This window comes from Phoxinus phoxinus (assembly GCF_949152265.1).
Source record: "Phoxinus phoxinus genome assembly, chromosome: 11".
In the NCBI taxonomy this organism is placed as follows: Eukaryota; Metazoa; Chordata; class Actinopteri; order Cypriniformes; family Leuciscidae; genus Phoxinus; species Phoxinus phoxinus.
Window position 1 is genome coordinate 17974252 of NC_136886.1, and position 16213 is coordinate 17990464.

The following is a 16213-nucleotide window of genomic DNA, read 5'->3' on the forward strand; positions in this document are numbered from 1 at the left end:
TTTCGCGTTTGAATGGACAGATACACACAACATTGTCTAAATGAGATTATCGGTTCTGCATCAGTGCAATTGGATCCGCGCACATTCGGTCTTAAAGTGACCGTGCGTAATAAACCTAATGCAGTCTGTCACCTTGATATTAATCAAACAACAAAAGAAAAAGAGAAAAGCATTCACTGCTCTTTAATAAGGGTTAATTATATTTAATTTATACAAATAAATGTCTGCTTGAAAGAATAAAGAATGATGTATGCAAGTTGTTTTAAAGAGTGCTTGTATCATTCATTGAAAAGAAGACAGTGTTCTACTTTAGGAGAAGTGGTTTTATATAATTAAGATATTGATTTTTTTTAATGTCACGACTAAAAGTTGACTAAAATCTAATTGGTTTAGTTAAATTGTAATGCATTCATGTTGAATTTCTCAAATTTCCAAACCCATTATATATTTCTGGAGAAAATACCTGATAATATGAATAATTTTCAAGTTTGAACATCCAATAAAGACACAGAATAAGACTAAAATCGTGTTGTATTTCGTCGACAAACTAAAACAATTCAGGTGACTAAAATGAGTAAAACTAAATGGCATTTTAGTCAAAAGATGACAAACTAAATAAAAATTTGCTGTCAAAATTAACACTGCTCATGAACTTAATTATTATTATTTTATTTTTCTCTGAGGTGCACTTGTTATCAAGATTTTTACATCAAAAACATCCTAATTTAGAAGTAATAAGCTATTTTCTACCCTGTTTTTGACCCTCTCTTTGAAACACCGTTTTGATGGGCGTGCCGCATTCAAGACTTGGAAGTAAACTGCTATGATTGGGTAACAGTTTTGCATATTAAAATTAATTTCAATGTCCCCAACATTAAACGTTGGGAGTAGTTTTGAAGACTTCCGTTGTTGAAAAATATCTTATTACAAAGGATGACTTGCTGCGTTTTGTGTAAACGGAATTATGAATGAACTGTCATTCTTATAGGCTATTCATAGTTCATCCTTTTAGATAAAGCAAAATAAATATATACATTGTCATTTGCAGTGTCGAGTTTTAAATGAAACGTTTGAACGTCTCACTGATGCCAAAACGGATGTCGTTCATTTAAGCGCTTGTTCAGGATTACAGTGAATGGTTTGGATCAAAATAATAGCAAAACCTTCTTCCCTATCCGGGAATCCCCTGCATTAACCCCGTAAATGTCAAAGGAAGCAAATCACAACTATCACTATTCAGTTTGACTCTGAGAATATAAATACTCAGGACATATCAAACGATCTGTATCATACAAAGCAATAGGGACACATGGTTAAATTTCTGTCTCTCTGAAAAGCCTTCGTCGAGTCAAATTTCCATTTTACTTCGCAGTAAAATGAAGCGAACAAACAAAGTGTCAAACTGACGCGATCTGACGAACTTCATTAAAAATAGTTCATCCACGCTTGCTTAATGTTAAGGGTCACAAGGATGCCAATGCAAAGACTTTTTTTCCCCACAGCTTGTCACTATAAAACGCTGGAGTAATCCAGTGTTTGCACCGTCTCATTTACTACTACTTGATGTGTGAATCAATGGGCAGGGCTAAAAGATGATGTTGTAGGCGTTAGTGATCTTCTGCAGAGGCGGTCTTTCAACGCATGACCAATGAGACACATCTGAAACGAGTCGTTTTCTGAGCTTGGTTTCAATGAAAGCTTTTAAGTTTTTTGCCAACAAGGAAGTTTTGAGTTCTGAAACTTAAAGGATATTTTTATAGTACAATGACCTCTTATGTCAAAAGATCAAGGACAATTTGATGTCTCAATCTCCGTTCATGATCCTTGAAGTCATTCTGTGGCCCTTGGAACATTTATGCATGCAGCAGACACTTATCCAAAGTTTGTTTTGTGGTCATGAACTACTAAATGGCAAGCAAAAATTTCATCTCTTAACATGTTTACAAGAAGTTAAAGGGTAATGTTTTCCCCCTTAAAGTACTCAAGTAACTTTTTTTTATTATATATACATATATCTTTGCATTCATCTTCATATTCAATGCCCCCTATGACCCAGTCTTTTTCTGCAGAACATGCAAATAGAATCACATGCCTGTTATTAATTTCTATGGCAAGCCTAAGGTTAAATCTGTGGCCTTTGTTTATTCAGCTCCATCAGCTGATGCTCCAGTTCAGGAGAATGGAGAAGCCAATGGAGAGGTGAAAGAACCTGTTGATCCTTTGGCCCCAAAGAAGTGTGATGTCATTGTGCTCTCTGGCCGCAAAGAGAGGTGTGAAGCTGCTGTTGAGGCGCTAAAGGTGCGATTGCCATGTCCATTGTACACACTTCTGATTCGTGTATTCGGGTGCATTTTGGTGATCGTTTAAACTATATTTGTCGTTTAGGCTTTGGTTCCTGTGACCACTGTGGTGGAAGTGCCTTTTGAGCTTCATCGTTACATCATTGGCCAAAAAGGAAGTGGAATCCGCAAGATGATGGATGAGTTTGAGGTTGGTGTCTTTACAGCTGATTTTAGTTGAATTATAAACCTAGAGAAGTGTTAAGAGATGCATTGCATTTAAGTTTATATTTTTATACAGCATATAATTTTTTTTGTCCTGTCACTTCTGACAATGTATTTTCTTACAGGTTAATATTCAAGTGCCTGCTCATGAGTTACAGTCTCACATTATCTCCATTACTGGCCTGGCCTCCCACCTTGACCGCGCTAAAGAGGGTCTTCTTGAGCGTGTCAAAGAGCTACAGGCTGAACAGGAGGATCGAGTGAGTTTGAAATCTGAGTTGCAAAGAAACGCAGTTTAAATTTTTCACTCTATAATTACTCATTATATAATAACTAAATTATATTGCTTTGTCTGCAGGCTCTCAGGAGCTTCAAGCTGACCATCACTGTGGATCCCAAGTATCACCCCAAGATTATTGGACGCAAAGGCGCCGTTATAACCCAAATCCGCAATGAGCATGAGGTCAACATTCAGTTTCCAGAGAAAAATGATGAGAACCAGGTAACAGGCTGGAGCCTAAAAACGGATAAAAGCAAAAGCTTGTTTCTTTAAAAACATGCCATTTATTTATTTTTGGTCTTTTATAGGATCAGATTACCATTACTGGCTATGAGCAAAATGCTGTGGCGGCACGTGATGCCATTCAGGCTATAGTGGGTGAACTGGAGGAAATGATCTCTGAAGACATCACCCTGGACAGCAGAGTCCACGCTCGCATCATAGGGGCACGTGGCAAGGGAATCCGCAAGATCATGGATGAGTTTAAGGTGAGATGTTGGTGTCATCTTTTTAGGACCAAGTATTTGACTTCTATTTTGAATGCTTTTTTCTTTTTATATAGGCACTTTTAATAAATGTTTGTACATATTCTATATATTGTTTTGTATTTTCCAGGTTGATGTTCGGTTCCCTCAGAGTGGAGCTGCAGATCCAAATTTAGTGACTGTGACTGGCCGTCCAGAGCAGGTTGATGAAGCCATTGATCACCTTCTGAACCTGGAGGAGGAATATGTAAGATTATGCCATACTTTAAAATTAACAACTTTTAATAAAGTTTTCTTCTGCCAAAATACTAAATTTGTAAATGTATATATTTTTCTTTAACCATAGCTGGCCGACGTAGTTGAAAATGAATCCAAAATGGCCTATGTGAGGCCTTCTGGTTCCTCTGCCTCCAGCATGGATGAACCTCGTGGCCCATCCAAGGGCTTTGTTGTGCGGGAGGCTCCTTGGACCACTGGCAGTGCACCGGTAAACCAATATTATGTCTTGAGTGAGAATCTGCTGCAGAGTAAATGACTGAAATTGAGCCATAGATTTGTGCATAATACTAATAGAGGAATTTAACCTGTTGTCATTTGTGTTTTTGGCTTTAGGCTCCGGATATGAGCAGCTCTGAGGAATTCCCCAGTTTTGGTGCACCTGTGGCTACTGCAAGATCATCTCCATGGGGACCTAAACGTTTTTAAATGTGTGTCCTTCAATGGTTATGTTGCAACCTCCTGGTTCCCCCTTACTATTATCCCTCATTTGACCCATTTGGATGTGGATTGACCACTTCCTCTGACCCAGTATATCAGCACAGTTCCGCTGCTCAAATTACTTCTTCTAGTAAGGGTCTTGATTTAGTCTCTCAGTGACCCTTAAAAACAAAACCGGTGGTAAAAATTGTTGTCTTTATGAGGGGGGATCTCTACCAGGTTCACCTGAATTGGTATGAAATGAGACGACCTGTTTGCATTTTTAGAGCGAAATCACAAATTGAAGGAAAACAAAAGTACTCCTGACCATGCTTCAGATATGTAATGATCCAGGTTTAAGTGATTTTTGATATGACTTAATTACAAAAACATTATTTCATTACAAAGGTTATTTTTTTGGTTTATTAAGCTGCTCTGTTTCATAGTTGCCTTTGCAATGGGGTTTGGGAAAAATATACTGTATACCTCTGAAAGATGTTGCTTCTGGTTGAAGTCAGATTCATTCATAGGAAATGGGTAACCAGCTGTACTTTTGCCTCGTTCCCTAGGGTAGCCATTTTGTTGCAGACATTTCACTCGTCTCTGTCCCCACCCCTGATTCTCTGACTCTGGGAAAGGATTCCATGCAGCCTTTAAAACTTTTCTGACTTAAAAAGAGGGACTTTCACTACAAAAGTATTTTCAAACTGCCATTTGCTTTGGAAGTCCCAGGGATGTAGTTGCTTGTGCAATAGAAGTCCCAAGGTTCCCAAAGTCTCTAAAACGTACACTAAACTGTTTATTCTTTTTAATTTCAGTTTTTGATATTCAGAATTCATGTTTATTAAAGATTCTAATATTTGGATGGGTGAAAGAGACCATTTTGTGCCAATGAAATGTCAAGTCATGTTTTACTCATTCTTGCTAATGGGTCAGTGTCAGCCCCTTTTTTTTGTCTTCCAATTGCTATGCAGGTTGGTCTGAAACCATAGCAATGGCCCTCGTAATAGCCTTATAAGAATTATGCAAAAATGACAAAGGAAATGATTATGGATAACACTGGAAAATAAACTGTCCAAAAAGGAAAATAAAAATCGAAAATGTATCTGGACTTGTTGGGGTGAGACTGATTATTTTTTTTCACATGCACAATAACCAATAAGAACATAGGAAGTGTGTATAGAAGTTACAATTGCCCACATGGAAGGATCCATTAAACTCTCCAGCCATAACCTTTTGGGTGTTGCTTAAAATTAGCAGTGATCACTTGTTTTCTCTCATTTTTCAAAAATGCTTGTCAATTTGCTAACAGTAATAATTTCACCTTGTATATTTTTAGATTTATATAGTGTATGTTAAGTCAAAGTCAGACCTTTGTAAATCTATATGGAACAGACTAGAATTGGATTATTTGGTATAGTTAAGAGTACACGCTTAAATTCTCTAGAATTAAGAAAGAGCTATTCAATTGTGCTGTTTTTATTTATATATATATATATATATGGGTTTCGGGTCAGGGAACTTATCTGTGGTCAGTGAACTGTTCGGTTCATTTTGAGATGTGATTTGGATCCATGTCGTGCTAGAAGATCTATCCACAGCCAAATTTGAGCTTCCTGACAAATTCAATCAGGTGTTGATTAATATCAGTTGGTACTGTTTATGATGACGTGCATGTTTCTGTCTGCCATAATTATTGCAACCTTCCCAAACAAGTTGTGGTTATATAAATGAGGTCTGATCATATTTTTGGACACTTTCTGACCAAGCCCCAACCAACATTGCAATTCTCAATCCTCCTTAGTGCGTGGGGGCCAATATAGACACATCCTCCACCATCACCAGTTGATTTTAACTTCTTAATTATTGCTCACATAGTGTAAATGAGAAAATTCCAACAAATAAACTATTATCTTAGCCATTTCATAATTTGTGCTGTTCAAAAACCTTTTCTCACACATCATAACTGTATTCTTACTAGGTCTTATCTGATGGATTTACAGTTCTCTTACGTAGAGTTCTCTCGTACTGCGTCGAAAGAACGCTACGGGAAAGTATTTCTTTGTCGAGATTGAAGCCTAAAAATTAATACTTAATTTTGTAAACATGTAAAACGCTTTTCTGTAGCATACAACCCTAGGCGGAGCAATATCGCTCACCCATTGGCTGCTCCGCCAGAAAAGCACAGCCTATGCGAGGCCAGAGACGCTGACCAATGAGGGCGCTTCGCGCCCATTCTGCGTCATCTCCCGCCGAAACAGGCGTGGCCTAGGTCTATAAATACGAGCATAGCTGTCTAACACACCGATTTTTCTTAATTCACGAAGCTGCACGCATCGTTGGATTGGATTCGAGCCGCCACAGCCGTCTGAAACAAGCACCTCAGCAGGACGCGCCTCTTACCTGAAGCCGCTGGTCATCGCCGCCTTCAGCCGCCGTTCCCTGCTGCGCTTCTCCGGCGTGGAATATCCTTTACATTATGTGTGTGTGTTTTGTGTGTGTGTTCGCCGTCGCGACACACAGTTTTTCCACCACTAAAAGAGCCGAGCGTTCTTTTCAAGATGCCTCGCACCTCCTGTGGCTCGTGTAGAGCCCCGCTCAGCGACGGGGACCACGTGCTTGTGTTTCCTGCCTGTAAGGATCACGCAGCTTCAGCTCTCGTCGATGGCGGCTGCCATCACTGTGATTGGATGCCTACGGTGACTCTGCGGACTCGCCTGGGGTTCATTACTGAAGCTGCATCTTTCCGCCCGCTGCAGTGCCGCGCCGTGAAAAGCGCCGTGCTCAGCGGAGCCCGGAACCTCCCTCCACCACGAGGTGCTCGCCGCTGCTGCCGCCAGCTTCTCCGCCCGCTTCGCTGGACTCTCTGACCGACGGACAAGGGCCGCTGTGTGCCGCCGCGTCCGTCATGGACGAGGAAGATGAAGCCGTGTCTGTGGAGGACGACTGCTGTTCTCTCCTCGCTTCGGGTAGCAAGGGATGGGCGAGCTCCGAGGATCTCCCCTCCCCCGCCGCTCGTGAGCGTCGACGGAGAAAGACCAGCATCGATGCGCTTACCGGCTGGATGGCTGCTTTTCTGCAGAGGAACGTACGTTACCGTCCTCACGACCCGCGCCTTTTTCTTCCTGAATTCACGAAGAAATCGCGGAGTCCCGGAAAGCCCCGTTTTCAGCCAGGATGCGCACTTCTGCTTCGAGGAAAGCTAACGTTACAGTGTTAAAATCCCGCCGCGGCCGGATTTCACTAAAATGTCTCGCTCGCACAGTCCCAACATACGCGACCGTGCCAGTGTATTTTGCAGTCACCAAATCGGCATCATGGCCCGTTTGCCTGCACACAAACGCCGTTTTCACGACGCCCCAGGTAAATCTGAAAATGTATTTTCTGGTGTCCCGGCCACGGCCGATGGTGTAATGTGTGTATCCGTAATGCCCACGACTCAGTGCCCATTCATACACACAAGCACAGCCCTACACAACAGGGCTTGCACACATAAAATCGACTCTGTCGATTGTGCGTCACATGTAAGTTAGTGAACGTGCCCGCTTTTCAGTGCCCACAATCACTACACACTCTATGTCCCGTGGTTTCTGTAAAAACGAAACGAATGCACGGTCAGTCGGTTCTGATAGACAGTACTCTCTGTGCTACACGGTGTCCCGGCCACAGCCGATTATGTAATGTGTGTAACTGTATGCCCACGACCAGTGCCCATTCGTACACACAATACAGGGCTTGCACACATAAAATCGACTCTTTCGATTGTGCATCATATGTAGTGAGCGTGCCCGCTTTCAAGTGCCCACAATCACTACAAGCTACATGTCACACGTTTTCTATGAAACGAAACCGATGCACGGTCAGTCAGTTCTAATAGACAGTACTCCCCAGTGCTATAAATGTACCCGCGTTCACGCACCCACATTTATTCTCAAACATGCCGAGCCGTACGGGGCTCGCACCGCGCTCTCTCTCTCTCAGCTGAGAGAGCTGAGCGCGCGCGGGCTGCCCGCTCGATTAAGCGCGCCCCCGCATCACGCTGCAATGGCGCCCATGTTACAGCACACGACTGCTCTCGTGTCGCCGCCATTTCGCGACCAGAGCCCGGTTTTTCAACCCGTGCAAGCACAGCCCCGTACAACACAGGGTCTGCACACATAAAATCGACTCATGCCGATTGTGCTTTACATGTAGTGAGCGTGCCCACTGTCCAGTGCCCACAACCACTACACACTGCACGTTCCGCGTTTTCTGTAAAAACGAAACTAACGAACGGTCAGTCAGTACACAAACACAGTGTCCCCGGTGTTATAAATGTGCCCGCCACCAAGCGCCCACGTTTATTCACAATTATAACGAGCCCTACGGGGCTCGCCCCGCGCGCTCTCTCTCAACTCAGAGAGCCGAGCGCGCGCGGGATGCATACTGTGTTAAACATGCCCCCCGCCTCACACGCCACGGCGTCCATGTTACAGCACACGGTTGCTCTCGTGTCGCCGCCATTTCGCGACCAGGGCCCAGATTACATTCAACCCCTAGTCACACGTGCAGATGCATGGGAAAGACTTCCCGGGGTCTCAGAATGGGTGCTAGAGACTATAAAAAGAGGCTATTCGCTACAGTTTCATCGACGCCCTCCCCGTTTCACGGAGAAAGTCGAAACCACGGTAAAAACAGAAGTAGCACACCTACTTCGAGCCGAAATAGCGAAGCTATTGAGCAAAGGGGCCATAGAGCCTTTATCTCAAGCTCAAAGCGAAGGGGGGTTGGTACAGCAGATATTTCCTGGTACCCAAGAAAGACGGGGGTCTCAGACCCATTTTGGATCTAAGACGTCTGAACAAAGCGCTAGCAAGGCGAAAGTTCAGAATGCTCACGACCAGAAAAATCCTCGCGCAGATTCGCCGAGGAGACTGGTTTATGGCAATAGATCTGAAAGACGCGTATTTTCACATACAAATTGCGTCACGTCACAGGCGATTTTTGAGATTCGCCTTCGAGGGCCGGGCATATCAGTACACAGTCCTGCCATTCGGCCTATCCCTAGCACCTCGTACATTTACAGTGTGCATGGACGCGGCGCTGGCACCCCTGAGACTCCGAGGCATTCGAATTCTGAACTATTTGGACGATTGGCTGATTCTGGCTCAATCGCCTTCAGAACTCGCTCACCACAAGACACTAATACTCGATCACCTCGAGTGCTTAGGTCTGAGAGTCAATTGGGAGAAAAGTTCACTGTTTCCCAGTCAAAGGGTCTCCTTTTTAGGACTGGATCTGAACTCGCTGTCTATGACAGCACAGCTGTCATCACAGCGCAGGCAAAATACCCTGCAAATGGCGAAATCCTTCTGCAGCGGCCATTTAGTGCCGCTCAAGAGATTTCAGAAAATGCTAGGCCTCATGGCCTTAGCCTCAGCGGTACTGCAGCTGGGCCTGCTGCGCATGCGCCCACTGCAGTTCTGGTTGAAAGCGCGCGTACCGCGCCGAGCATGGTTGCACGGTCGTTATCGCCTCAAGGTCAATCAGGAATGCATTTCAGCCCTGACACCATGGAGAGCGTCAGACTGGTACCGGTCAGGTGTAAGCCTGGGGACTTCCTCGAGCCTGAAGGTGGTGTCCACGGACGCGTCCACCTCAGGCTGGGGAGCACTGCTCGACGGCAGACCGTTCTTTGGCCAGTGGCCAGAACGAGCCAAACTACCGCACATAAACTGCCTGGAAATGATGGCGGTGGACTTTGCGCTGAGGCGTTTTTGTCCCCGGATAAAAGGGCACCACGTCCTGGTCCGTTCGGACAACATGTCGGTAGTAGCCTACATAAACCGCCAGGGGGGCGTGAAATCCCGAAACCTATTCAGGTTAGCGGAACGCATACTGGTATGGGCCCAGCACAACCTGCGCTCGTTGAGAGCAATGCATGTGCCAGGCCACCTGAATGTAGGCCCAGACAGACTCTCACGGAACAATGTTCCGACGGGAGAGTGGTCTCTACACACACAGACAGTGCGTCTGCTGTGGAAAACGTTCGGCAGAGCGGAAATAGACCTGTTTGCAAACCAGGAAAACGCTCACTGCCCAGAATTTTTTTCGAAGAGCACGAACGCGCTGGCCAGTGTCTGGCCCCGCCGTCCGCTCTATGCTTTTCCCCCTGTCTCACTCCTGCCTCAAGTGCTGGAGCGGATCAAGGAAAGCGGATGCTCGGTGCTACTAGTCGCTCCATACTGGACGAATCAACCCAGGTTCCCAGTTTTGATGCGACTGAAGAGTACTGCCCCGTGGCCGGTTCCAGTGAGGAGAGACCTCCTCTCGCAGGCCAAGGGCTCGATTTTGCATCCTCGCCCGGAGCTCTGGTCCCTACACGTATGGGCCATAAACGGGTACCCGCTAACCTCCCAAAGGGAGTGTTAGACACGATCGAACAGGCTAGGGCTCCGTTCTACTAGACGGCTCTACGCTTCCAAATGGTCGGTGTTCTCTGGCTGGTGTTCAGACCAAGGTCTGTCACCGCTTCAGTGCGGGGAAACGGAGATTCTCTCCTTCCTCCAAGAACTGTTGGATAAGGGAAGAACCCCATCCACGCTCAAAGTCTATGTGGCTGCCATATCAGCGTTCGTTAATCCAACGCTTGGCCATTCACTGGGCAGAAACGACCTGGTGGTCCGTTTCCTTAGAGGAGCCAGGAGGTTAAACCCTCCAAGGCCTCCTTCAGTCCCCGTTTGGGACCTTTCTACAGTGTTGAACGCTATGAAAGGGGCCCCTTTCGAGCCTATTCACTCAGTTGACATGAAACACCTGTCTTTCAAGACCGTGTTTCTTCTGGCTCTCGCTTCAGTGAAGCGTGTGGGGGATTTGCAAGCGCTCTCAGTTAGAGCTTCTTGTATGGAGTTCGGGCCAAACGACTCTGTAGTCGTGTTGAAACCGAAGCATGGGTACGTACCTAAGTCCCTCAACACACCCTTCAGGGCTCAGGTCATCTCCCTGTCGGCCCTGCCGGCCTCGGAGGACGGAAATAGCTCCCTTTGCCCGGTCAGGGCATTGAGAGCTTATGTGTCCCGCTCTGCTGTTTTTCGACAGACAGAGCAGTTCTTTGTTTCGTTCAGTGGGCGCTCTAAAGGGCGAGCCGCGACGAAACAGAGTCTATCTCGATGGGTAGTGGATGCCATTGCGCTAGCCTACGCATCTAGAGGTTTGGAATGCCCCCTGGGCATCAGAGCACATTCTACGAGAGGCATGGCCTCTTCGTGGGCTTGGTATAGTGGAATCTCGCTACAAGATATCTGTATGGCGGCAGGCTGGGCCTCCCCGTCTACATTTATACGGTTCTATAACCTAGAGGTTCCTGCGCTGCAGGCTAAACTGCTCTCGGTCTAGAAGACTATGTTTTAGTGTTCCTGCCCCGCGTTGCGGCCCAGGTCACTTCAATGTTTAAGCATCACTCACTGACATGGTGTCCCATGAGCATGCTATTACCCCTCATATATATATTTAATATTTTCATATATATGTTATTATGCCCTTAGAGGCACTACTATAAAGGGATGATGCTATTTTAGCCGCTCTCCCTATACTTCTTGGGGTAGGCACTTGTATGCCAGGGCGCGCGCGCCCTTAGGTGTCTGTGTCGGTCCAAGAGCACGCACAGCGTTTTACATGGGGTTCCCGTAGCGTTCTTTCGACGCAGTACGAGAGAACTCTACGTAAGAGAACGTACTCGGTTACTAACGTAACCTCGGTTCTCTCTAGGAGAGGGAACGAGTACTGCGTCTCATGCCGTGCGTGCCCACGCTGCGTCGCTTTCGTGACGAAAATCGGTGTGTTAGACAGCTATGCCTGTATTTATAGACCTAGGCCACGCCTGTTTCGGCGGGAGATGACGCAGAATGGGCGCGAAGCGCCCTCATTGGTCAGCGTCTCTGGCCTCGCATAGGCTGTGCTTTTCTGGCGGAGCAGCCAATGGGTGAGCGATATTGCTCCGCCTAGGGTTGTATGCTACAGAAAAGCGTTTTACATGTTTACAAAATTAAGGATTAATTTTTAGGCTTCAATCTCGACAAAGAAATACTTTCCCGTAGCGTTCTTTCGACGCAGTACTCGTTCCCTCTCCTAGAGAGAACCGAGGTTACGTTAGTAACCGAGTACGTTTTCTTGATCATTAAGGTGAACTTAAAAACATACCATGGCCTGGTTTCACAGATGGGGTTTAGATTAAGCCATTTGGTAGCTTCAATAAACATGCCTTAAAAAACATTACTGTTGTGAATCTTGATACTAAACAATGGCACTGACATATTTTAATATATGTCGGTACAAGTTGCTTTCAGTTAAAACAGCTCCAACCTGCATTGTAGTCTGGGACTAAGGTTTATGCCTTGTCTGAAACTGGGGGCAAATGAATGGGAATATATTTCAGATAGATTTACTTCATTCAACATTATCCATCAAATGTGAATGTTGAATGAAAGACTGGAGGATAAATTGCAAAAACTAATGGTCGTTATTTTAAACGACCTAGTCCCCTAGACAATCTAGGTACTTGAACATGTGAAAGAAAAGACATGTTGGCCAGTACGGGGATCGAACCCGCGACCTTGGCGTTATTAGCACCACGCTCTAACCAACTGAGCTAACCGGCCGTAACTATCACGGACGGAATGAGTTGTTTAGACAGACTATAGACGACTTACTTTTCGTCGATGTGATTGTGCGTTAACAGTCTTTTGGTTCGTTATACTGTCATGTTTTTTTTTTTTTTATAAAAATATGACATCAAAAACTAATCAGATCTTTTGGACAGCCGGTACACTACATGAATACAGATCATTCATAAACTTTCACAAATATAAAAATGGTATGGCTCGTTGGTCTAGGGGTATGATTCTCGCTTTGGGTGCGAGAGGTCCCGGGTTCAAATCCCGGACGAGCCCACGGCTTTTTAAAAGTTTATTCAGAACCTGAAAAAAAATGTCCACGGCTTTACTTTATTTGAGTTTCCACGTTCAGATTACTCTATAAGAAACGCAGATAAGAAAACTAAGATTTTTAGATTTTTTTCTCAAGACTAAGCCGCAGTCCAATTACTGACTGCCAGTTCCGTCACTGCACATGCGTTGGTGGTATAGTGGTGAGCATAGCTGCCTTCCAAGCAGTTGACCCGGGTTCGATTCCCGGCCAACGCAAAGACTCTTTTTTTAATGCTTTCATTTTATTTGGATAAGTTATCTATCGCGCAGAACGCAATCCGCGGGTCGGCGGGCCAAGTAATAAAAACATAACGTTACAATTAATCGAGGGTGGATGACAGATAAATCATTATAATGTGTTGAGTTTAATAAAGACACGGATCTCTCATCACGGTAAAACGCAATGAACGTGCGTCACTCTTTTACTTTCAACAACGTAATTCTCTTCAGGGAAAACCAATCAAGGAAAACATATCAGGGCTCGACATTTACGCTTGTCCGGGACACGCGTGTGTGTGTTTTTTAAAGGAACAAGTGAAAGAGAATTGTAGCCTTCTTGCCCAACCGGACAAATGCCCTGATTAAAAAAAATGTCAATATCAAAAAAATAAAATAAATAAAATAACTAGGGAATCACTGAAACTGCAAGGATGAGTCTGATTTAGGCGATTGTAGCCTATAGTTGATAATAATACACTGACGGTAACAAAGTTTCAATTTGAAATGTAAGATGGAGCATACATTTATTAAAATTAGGGACAGTGATGTAATGAAACATTGACAATTTAAGCTTGAGGGAGCCTCTGTTTAGGCTATTAAGGAAATGTAATTTTGCCAAAAGAAGAACTTTTATTTTAAATCATTGTTATTTTTAAAGCAGCCTACTTCAGTGTGATATGTTGCCATATTATCATGCTTAACACTGATAATTTGAATAATTGTAATGTGATGATCATATGCAGATATCTAAATCAGACAATATCATTGATTTGGGCGGTTGGCGGGTGGATTACTTATTTTTAACAGTGGATTCGGTGGACTCAAAGTGCACCAGATTAATGAATTTTACTTTAAAATGTACAAAAAAAAAAAAACTATGGAAGTCAATGGGTACAGTCAACTGTTTGGTTACCGACATTCATCAAAATATCTTCCTTTGTGTTCAGCAGAAGAGATAAATTAATACAGGTTTGAAACAACTTGAGGGTGAGTAAATGATGACAGAATTTACTATCCCTTTAAGCCCCTATAGATGGCGCCAGGACATAGTCAAAAGATAATTTAAGAAATGAATTGGCCAGTAGATGGCGCCAAAACATAGTCAAAGGAGAATTTTAGAAATGAATTGATGAAAAATGCAACTAGAATTGCCTGTGAGCTGTGACAGACTGTTTAAGTGTCTTTTGTAACTAGTGACTCAGTGTTAAATCCTGAAGCAGGACAGTCATTAACAAAAAGCCACATTTGTGTGGCGGTGTCCGGGTTTTACACTGGATATTAATAAAGCAGTAGTGAAGACACATAACTTGGCAAGTATCTCACTCACCAACTTGCAACACAAGACCGTCTTGCTAAAACACACATGTGGGAGATGAGGAACAAAATAATAGACTTGAATAAGCCCATTAATGGCATGTTTGAGTCATGCTCTTAACAAACTGTTTTATTTCCTCTTTCCATATTGTGAATAATACAATTTTTATTTGCTTGAATGGAGCATAACTTATTGTAGCCTATTAATTATTTGACGTAGCCTACTTACACTCAAAATTATTAATTGACATCCTCTAAACGGCATTTTTAAAAATGGCGTGCTGGAGCCAGGTAACTTAATGTTACGTTACGCTTTTACGTCGTGTGAGTGATGTTAGCATTTAAACTAGCTGGTGAGAAATGGCACTACCAAGGAGTCTAAAGAGGAAAGTTGTCAGCGGACAAAAAGGGACATTTAGAAGAAGAATGTGTGTACCCTACCTAGTTTTGTGAATGCAAAGCCGTATTATCTGCAACGAAACGATCCACAGACTCTTTTGAATGTCTTTTCAAATTAAAAGCTCTCAATTAATATAAAAATAAAACATTGCTGCAACAAAATGGAAAAAATCACTAAAGACGAAATTATTGTGAATAACGTTCACTGTTGCTGTCATGACAGATCTATTTCAGAACCAGCTGCTATCAAAATAATCTGGCTGCGGGCATGGGCCTGTTGCCGACCACTCTCGTTTTTGCTTAACTGCTAATGCTATACATATCCAATCTTTGGTGGTTCTGCACGCTAGATTACTTTTCAAAATAAAATCAATAATAAGTGGTCTAAATATAAAAGCATGCAGGCCTAACGATATATTTTATGTTGAAGTCACAGGACCAAAAAATGTTCGGCCAACTGCATTCAGTCTGATGCACACTTGTCAACATACCTCTGCGCACCGGCGTGCTTGCGTAGACATCACACGTCACCAGCGCATTCTGTAGGGCTATGCTATGCAGAGTTGTAGACAGTCATCAAGCCGCCGTTTAATGTTCCTCCTGGCTCCTGAACAAAAAGAAGCTAATGCTGCGCCATGGATGGCATGTCACTAACCGTAAGATGGCAACCGGTGAAATTCTAACCGGAGCTGTTCACGTCCTCAGACTCTTCATGCGTTTCTCTGGTAACACCATCAACTCCGAAATGAAACTGCAGCAGTGAGGTGGTACTCTGTTAGTTGTTTACGTTCATTATCGTTTTAATGGTTTGTGCTTTGAGAGATGAGGTGATTTAACACACAGGGAGGGTGGTATCCTAAAATTGCCTACCTTAAAGGGTTAACGTTAGTTCACCCAAAAATTAACATTCTGTCAGTAATTACTCACCCTGTTAATTCCAAGGGGGTAATCCATCCGCCGGAAACTGAAGCCTCCGCGGGCGCCGCCATTGTAGCAGAACTTCACCTGCTGTTAGCATTCCATTGACTCCCATTCATTTTTACGTCACTTTGACAGCGAATAACTTTACATCTGAGGCGTCCAAAGACTCCATTTGTCCATTATTTATTTCTAAAGAAACTCGACAATGTATAAAAGGCTCCATTACCTTGTACCTTACGTTATGGCCCCGTAGAAGCCGTTTTTGTAAAAATAGGCTAACGATTGCGTCATAACTCACGCGACTCTCTGTCGCACTGTAGAGAAATTACCGTATAGACCGGCGGAGAAGCTCGCAGGCAATCGGGGGGACGTGGAGGCATTAAGTCCGATAAAGTGAAGGGAGAAGCCCACAGAGAGTGATAAAGTTGATCC

General features: G+C 44.0%; 1 protein-coding gene and 1 long non-coding RNA gene across 2 annotated transcripts in view; one reads left to right on the forward strand and one right to left on the reverse strand.

The window, feature by feature from the left end:
* Positions 1-5076, forward strand: part of hdlbpa (high density lipoprotein binding protein a) — a 19260-nt gene extending 14184 nt beyond the window's left edge. The window contains exons 22-29 of the mRNA XM_079629529.1: positions 2150-2298; positions 2386-2490; positions 2630-2764; positions 2863-3006; positions 3093-3272; positions 3400-3516; positions 3616-3756; positions 3882-5076. Of these exons, the coding sequence (XP_079485655.1) occupies positions 2150-2298; positions 2386-2490; positions 2630-2764; positions 2863-3006; positions 3093-3272; positions 3400-3516; positions 3616-3756; positions 3882-3974 (1064 nt within the window). The 3' untranslated portion in view covers positions 3975-5076. The remainder of the gene's footprint in view (positions 1-2149; positions 2299-2385; positions 2491-2629; positions 2765-2862; positions 3007-3092; positions 3273-3399; positions 3517-3615; positions 3757-3881) is intronic.
* LOC307007477 lies at positions 3680-15565 on the reverse strand. The gene is made up of 3 exons (XR_013799628.1): positions 15516-15565; positions 15352-15408; positions 3680-3786 (listed from the first exon to the last, which is right to left on the reverse strand). It is a non-coding gene; the product is annotated as an uncharacterized lncRNA (long non-coding RNA).
* Positions 15566-16213: the final 648 nt, after the last annotated feature.